The sequence below is a fragment of the Dipteris shenzhenensis genome, chromosome 8, assembly GCF_047967505.1.
Source record: "Dipteris shenzhenensis isolate YYH24624 ecotype China chromosome 8, Dip_SZ_1.0, whole genome shotgun sequence".
Classification (NCBI taxonomy): Eukaryota; Viridiplantae; Streptophyta; class Polypodiopsida; order Gleicheniales; family Dipteridaceae; genus Dipteris; species Dipteris shenzhenensis.
This window is the reverse complement of record NC_141603.1, coordinates 45,313,403-45,320,749: the sequence shown is the minus strand read 5'-3', so window position 1 is coordinate 45,320,749 and position 7,347 is coordinate 45,313,403. Positions and strand designations below refer to the sequence as shown.

At 43.2% G+C, this 7,347-nt stretch overlaps 1 protein-coding gene across 2 annotated transcripts in view; it reads left to right on the top strand.

Moving 5' to 3' along the window:
- The first annotated feature begins 3,346 nt into the window (after positions 1 to 3,346).
- Positions 3,347 to 7,347, top strand: part of SYP81 (syntaxin of plants 81) — a 41,214-nt gene continuing 37,213 nt past the window's right edge. The window contains exons 1-2 of one of the 2 annotated variants that reach the window (XM_087378119.1): positions 3,347 to 3,674; positions 3,961 to 4,039. In XM_087378119.1, the coding sequence (XP_087234245.1) occupies positions 4,019 to 4,039 (21 nt within the window). In that variant the 5' untranslated portion in view covers positions 3,347 to 3,674; positions 3,961 to 4,018. The remainder of the gene's footprint in view (positions 3,675 to 3,960; positions 4,040 to 7,347) is intronic. The other variant, XM_087378118.1, reaches the window with a different exon arrangement.

Sequence of the window (7,347 nt, the reverse complement as noted above, 5' to 3'; positions counted from 1 at the left end):
TCTTGAACCTATGCCTATCATGGTACGTGTAGTAAATGGCAAAAACTTGCCCGCTATAGATTGTGTCAAAATTCCTTTATCAATTAATAACCATTGCATGGCTAGTAGATTCTATGTTATGCTAGTAGGTGCTATGGATGAACATATTATCCATGCAAGTACATGGTGTTGGGTAGTCCGAATTGATTGGCGAGAACACAAAATAACTCTAACCAATGACGATTGCACCTCGATCATCACAATCAATGATGGGACCTCTAGTCTAGCATTTCTTATAGTACAAAAGGCCAACAAACAACCCATGACTCCAAGGGCCCCAACAAAATATTCCTCATCCACTACAGTCACTAGTCCAAAAGTAATTGCAGCTATAACTATGAAGGGTAACGAATCTACTACAACTGCACCAAGTACACACAAAGGCAAGAACTCCTACTAGCTTTCAAAGGATACAACCTCTAAGACTATGCAAAGCTAGAGTAAGTATGCAACTTTGCCTCCCCTCCCTTGTTGTACATTTACCAAGGTTCAAGCTGCATGTCCATGGAAAGCCAATTCTTGAAGATGCAAGTTGACAAAAGGGAAATGAAGGCACCACTCTAGGTGGATCCCCAAGAAATTGCTGGAGGCTCAATGATATCAATCGTTCTCTTGGAATATATGATCAATTCACTGTTCTTTCTGATTCTCGATTGAAAATGGCTAAAACAACTGTGCTCTGGCTTTCTTGGGACCATGTACCGGAGTGGTTGTCTACTTTCAGTTTCTCAATTGCACCTCCCACTATAGTCACTCATATTTGGGAGTCATATTGGCTTTTCGCTCTCAAGTAATGTTTTGACTGGCTGCTTCTTAAAATTTCAGGAAAATTTCACAAGTGGCAGGATAAACGGTTGTCCTTACTAGGCCGCGCCATGATTCTAAAGGCTTCTACCAACTATGGTCTTTGTGTGTGCAGTGGTGCCTTTTTCTGACTCATGTCTTACACAGCTAGATCGATTCGCGAGGGATTTTATGTGGCATGATCGTTGGCATGCCTTCTCGCATGCACTCCTAAAAGTCTTGGGGGACTTGGTTTGCCTTCTGCAGTTACTCAATGTCATCGTTTATGTTGTAAGTGGATTCTTCATATACATTCCAATCAACCGTGGGCTATTTTAGTCATACGCCTAATGCAATCTAGTGGGGTTCTTGGTTTTACAAGTCATTTGTAGGAAATTCTTCTCTACCGATTCCAAGTCAAAATTTCATGATCCAATTTTCTTACCGCTCTGATCTCTGTATGGAAGCAAGGCCTGTGTAACTATTTTGGGAAGGGTGCTACTAGGCTTGGAGGTGACTCATACATGTCTTTCAATCTATGGTTTGATTCCCGTTCCTTACTAGTGTTACCCCAGTGATGGTCAGTCCTAATCTCTCCAAGAGACTTTATTGGTGGGGATTGGCCACTTGGCAAGATTTATGGGCTGACACGACCCATAATTGGCTCTCAATGGATACAATAATGCAGCATTTTCATCTTTCTAATCGGGAGACGAATTTTATTCTGTCATTCTTTGCTGTTGTCCATGACGATTGGCCAACTAGCACAACGTATCTACATCCTACCGATCTTCAATTTTGGGTAGACAATCGTGGCAAGCAACTAAGTCGGTTCAAGCTGCATGACTTCCCCTTGCAGTTTGATGGTTGTCTGGCTCAGGACCTATGTTTTTCATGGTGGGCTTTTGCACCAAGAGACTCTGCAGTGATTTGGCAGATGCGCCTTCGACAAGTTTGGACCTCTACATACTCCCAAACTTTGAATTTTCTCTTGTGGCATCTTCTGACTATAAAGTTCCCCACTAGAGAGCACTTGGCAAAGTGTCGAGCTGCTATTGAATCACATTATCATCTTTTTTGAAGCTACCTCTTCATTCGGTCGCTTTGGAAATTCACGGTTCAATGGTTACAACCTAGGAATGTTTCTTTGAAAGTTCGTTGGAAGAATGCTTTGCTCGGGGATCGAGGGCACATGAATGATTTGCAGATTCGGCTGTGGAATCTCATTTGTACAATTATCATTAGGAATATTTGGAGGGTGAGAAATGCTGTTGTGTTTGATCACAAACCTATCCCCAGGTCTTGGTCTTCAGATTTGGTCCATGAATTGAATGGTGTTCTAGTTTAAAATGGTAGGAAAGTTTCAAATTTCACTTTACTTTTTTGACCAGCTAGGGTCTTTGGGTTCAAGGTTGCATTCAACCCATTTTTGGCCCTATAAGGGTCCTAAGGGATGACTTGGTTAGTGAGTTGCTAATCAAGGCCATAGTTTTGAAGTTAGTTCATTTGATCAATTTGACCTTGCAAATTATGGTTAGTATGAGGCTTAAATGTGGGTTAGTAGAAGTTTAAGGGCTTCTTATGTGTTTAGGGTTTAAGGTTTTTGTTTGATTGTGGAGGTCCTAAATGTTTTTTTATCTTTTATCCTAAAGCTTTTGTCTTTTGTTAGGTATCTCTCTCTAAAGATGGAGGCTCTCTTTGTCTCTTGTATGACACCACATTTATATTACTTTTGCCAAAATAGGCACTTGTCCCCACTTTTATTTAATGGTCCATCCACCACACACACACACACACACACACACACACACACACACACACACACACACATACCTTTTCACCTCTTTTCTCTCCTCTCTTTCACTCATGTACTTTTCCCGATATTCCTTCACCTTTACTAGCTTTTTCTATTTTCCTTTCCTTCTAATTTACACCTATTGTTTCCTTTCACAAGTTATTCGAAATATTTATTGAGCTACTTACACTTGGACTTATAATGACACTCCAAAAGGCAGGGCCATAGTGGGATCCCCACCTTGTTTAATGTAAGCAAGTGGCGACTACCCTAAGCCCATGTTAGGAAGGTTTATCCCTTATGAATATAAATGTTATTAAGTGGTAAGTCTAGTACACGAAGGATATGCCTCTTAATACTTGCTTGTCCAGCTTTGTATTATAACTTGTGATAATTTCTTTGAATAATGAATACATGTTGTGTGATTTCATTGTTTTTTGTGAGTGTGTAGTTGATGGTGTTACGTTTAGCATGTCTATGCTGAAACTCTCCTAGTGATTGCATTGTTTTTATGGGTCTTTGGGAGCATTTGATGAATGTAAGGTGTGAATGGTTTGTAGTTTTGTTGATGGTGGTTTGTAAATGTGTATAAGTATTATACGTTTCTTTTTTTGGCGAGGAAAAAAGGGATATATTTAATAATAATAAAAAAAAGGTGAAAAAAGAAATTAAAGTGCAAGCTAAATAGAACTACGCTCTATATAACGCAGAGGCTAAATGTGCCCTCAACTCGCGAAGGGCTTGCATATGCCCCTGATTCTCATAACTCGAGGCTTCACTGCTTGCAATCGGAAACCTCTCATTTGCCCGATCTATCTCTGGATGTACTCCAAAGTTTGATGGAAAGACACGTAAAGCTCCTATGAGTCCCTGAAGGTATAGGTTTGGCCCGAGTTTCCGAGTTTCGGACCGTCACTGTGACTTCATTCGTCGCTCCCATCCTTGAAGCATGTGAGCATTCGTGTTAGATCTGCTGGGAATGGCAAACATTAGAGACATCACCGATCAATTCAAGGACTGCGTGCGCTCTGCAGCTTTGAGACAAGGACTGGATGAGGTTACCCTCACCGCTCTTATTGAATCCACCTGTCCGCAAAATGAAGGAAAAACTATTGATTTAAATGAAAAGGAAACATACTGAAGACTGCGTGTCCTGAGACGTTAAGGTAGATCCAATGCAAGGCTTAGCTTCCCCGGCCGTTTAGTATCAAACACGTGAACGGTAAAGTGGACGGCGTTGGATTGCCCAAGTATGTTTGAGTATCTATTTGCAGATTGGGCAGTTCTGGAAGTTGAGCGATAGAAGTTGTTCCCTAAGTTTTCTCTATGTTCTGGATTGACAGGCAAAATTAACAAGTTCTCTGATTATGCCCAAAGTGTTGCAACGGTCATCTTTCACAAATGCAGCCATCGAAACTGTACGTAAGTTGAACATGTTGATCATGACCTCTTCTTTGATTTTACTCTTACGAAATGAGAATAGTTTTTGGCCCGCCCTGAGGGTAGGCTTTAGTAGAGTGATCGTCTTGCTATTTTCATCCCTTGAAATCCTCCATCTTTTTCTCTCTCCTCCCCCCCCTCCCCCCCCCTCTCTCTCTCTCTCTCTCTGACACACACACACACACACACACAGAGCTTTCCGCCTCTTTTGCACGGTGCGCATCCAATTCATCTTCTTTTTCCCTATTTTGGATCTTGAGCAGGCCTCATGAATGATTTTCATCATTCATCTTGTTCTATTGATGGGCTGTTAACTAGCACTTCCTGAAGTGGAGTTCTTAGTCAAACTTGAGTAAACTCAAACTAGGATATTATGAAGAGGCTTGTATCTATTGGCTGTGGACTATGGACTATGCTTTAGCAATTATCTGCATGCAGACCTATGATGTTGCTGGATCTTTATTTTAGATGCTTTTATTTTAGTGGTACTTTGATCAAGATATTTAGTTAGGCGACGTATATATCACGAACTCTTCCCCAAGCGTAGATTTCTTAGTTAAACTTAAACTAGGATATTTGAGCTGTGACGATACTTTTGGCAAGTATTAGTATGCTGTATCTATGATGTGTCAAAGGTAATAGGGCAGCATCCACCTCACCACCCCCAAGCAGAATGATGATTCCCATTGATCACACTGGCTCTCAGATGAGTTAGATCTGACTACCATGCTGGACTGCTCTGGTACAAAATTGGTAGACAGCCAGGTAACTGACCTGCCTACAGCCTAAGTGCCTCATCAAACTGATTACACAATGATGGACAAGGGCTCCTATTTGCAGGTGTCTCTCCCTCCATGTAGGATGGTCGCCTAGGGCTCTAGTAACATACAAGTTAGGGTCGGCCATCTGGTCAGCCATCTAAGGCTGCAAGTTGGCCCAGGTTCGGCCTCTGACAGTCGGCCTGGTTAGGCTAGATCGAGGGGCAGACTAGCCCTTCCTCTATTGCTAGAATTTTTTTCAAGCAGATAGATTTACCATTGAGCTGTCCCTCTCAATCTAGGAACAGCCTGGATCTTGACAAGGACTAAACACCATTTGGCATAGTCCACACATTCTGTCCAAAGACTATGCATAGAGATGTGGCTGCTCGCTCTGCATCTATACCCTCCACCAAGAATCCATCCAAATACTCTTGAAATTTCACCTGCTATCTTCGGATCCAAGCTCCTTCTGAGATCTCCTCAAGAATGAACCCAAAGTCATCAACGTCACCATAGCATCTTGAGTGTCCACCTGGCAGCAAGTTGGTCCTTGAGTACTTTAAGCTTGGTGAGAATCATGCACCGACTTCCCCTTTTCCATCCTCATGTTAAACAATTGTTTCTGAGTTGTTAGTCTCATACATGTCCTTGTTTTTTCATCAACGCTTTGAAGGACGTCTTCACAATAATTGACACCATTGAAGATGCAGTCATACCCCACTTCCAGTTTATGGATAAGGCTGGATAAGGCTGCAGAGGCTTGGAAGATCTTTATGCAACAAATAACTTGTTATGCATCCTTTCCCTCCACAATCAACTATTCACCGTGAGGATGGCGAATGGGGACCCATCCATGACCATCTCACCAAGGCGAAGATTGTGAGGGGCCAACTGGCAGCAATTGGTCACAAAGTGGACATGAGTCAGTTAGCCATGCTTGTGCTGGGATCACTTCCCAGGAGCTTCAAGGGGTTCGTGACAATGGTATAGTAGGACAACGGTCTTCTTCGATCATGTTTGAGGAGCTTGGACCTCTATTGTTGCAGAAGGCAGCTTGAGAGAAGTAGTAAGATGGAGATGGCGGTGACAAGGCCTTCCTTGTGAAAGGGAAAGGCAGCAAGGGTAAGCCAAAGGCAAGTCCAAGGATGGCAATGATTCGATGGGGAGCAAGTTGGATGACAGAGAGGACAAGATGAAGAAGATGTAATTTTTCTACTGTGACATATCACTATGAAAAAAGAAAGCAGATCAAGAAGAGGAAGGCGACAAGCCCAAGGAAGCGTCAAAGCTAGATTCAATGAAAGTTGCGAGGGAGGAGCTCTTTCTAGTCATAAAGCATCTCATGCAGTGAGTGAAGATAGTGATGGCTGGTATGCTGATATTGGCTCTTCGAATCACGTCCCATAAGAAGTGCTGGTCTAAGGCATTGCAGCTTGCACTTCCGGACTCGTCGGTTGCTGTTGGGGATAACAGGAAGTGCTCAGTCAAAGGGATTGGGAGTATTCCATTTACCACAGACTCAGGTGAGGAAAAGGTTCTTTCAAACATTCTTTGTGTTTTTAGAGGATGAGTTTGGGGATGTTCTGGACTCATCCAGGTATATGTTCTTTAGGTTACCTGATCTATGCAAGAATCTGCTTTTTGGTTTTCAGATTATGAAGAGCAGGATGAAAGCAGAATTGGATGACAGAGATGTCTTGATCTGGTCACAGGATATGGGAAAGATCATGGCATGAGGAATAGAGGAATAGGGGTTGTACAAGATCATGGTATTGCTCGCCCACGTGGATGCTACTTCAAAATTGTGGCATGAGAATTTTGGGCACGTCAGCTACGGGACTCTCAGCTTCCTGGGGGCTTCTATCTCCAGCTCTGTAGCTCTCTTCCATTGCTCCTGAGAGAGCGCTTCTTGCACCAAAGATGGTGCTTTGTCTCTAATGATTCGAGACATCAAAGAATAGTTTACGTGAAGAGGGGTAGCCTCCAAAACTCTCTCCTTGCCACACTGTGACCTGCGTGGACCTTCCGCTTCCTTGAGCCACGAAGAAGGAATATCAGTCACTCCAGAGTCCCGAAGGGTCTCGATCAGCCACTTGGGTACCTGAGAACTTGAACCCTCCCCTACCTCTTGAGGGGGTATCTCATAAGAGAAAATGACTTGCTGTAATATCAGAAAAGGGGTTTATTTTACAGCAAAAGTCAAGTGTTGTAGAGTTGGTGGTACTTACCCGACTCCCGCTTTGCTTGTGTCGAAAAACCACTTCAAATGACCTCTTCTTCCTTCTCTTTTAGGCTTCTGTCCTACTCTCCACGCACGTGTCTTCATGCGGCACTCTCCTGCTATGCCTTCCGTTTAGTCTCCTCTGTATGCCACCTTCTCGTACGGCTCCCTTCCGTGCACGTTGTGTTGGCTGCTGTCCTGCACGCTTGCGCCCTCCCTCGTGCTCGGTCCTCCTTCTCTTCCCGTCCCAGTAGTGGGTCGTCGCTACTCTGATACCAAATGTGAAGAAACCAGCCTTCTTGAGAATG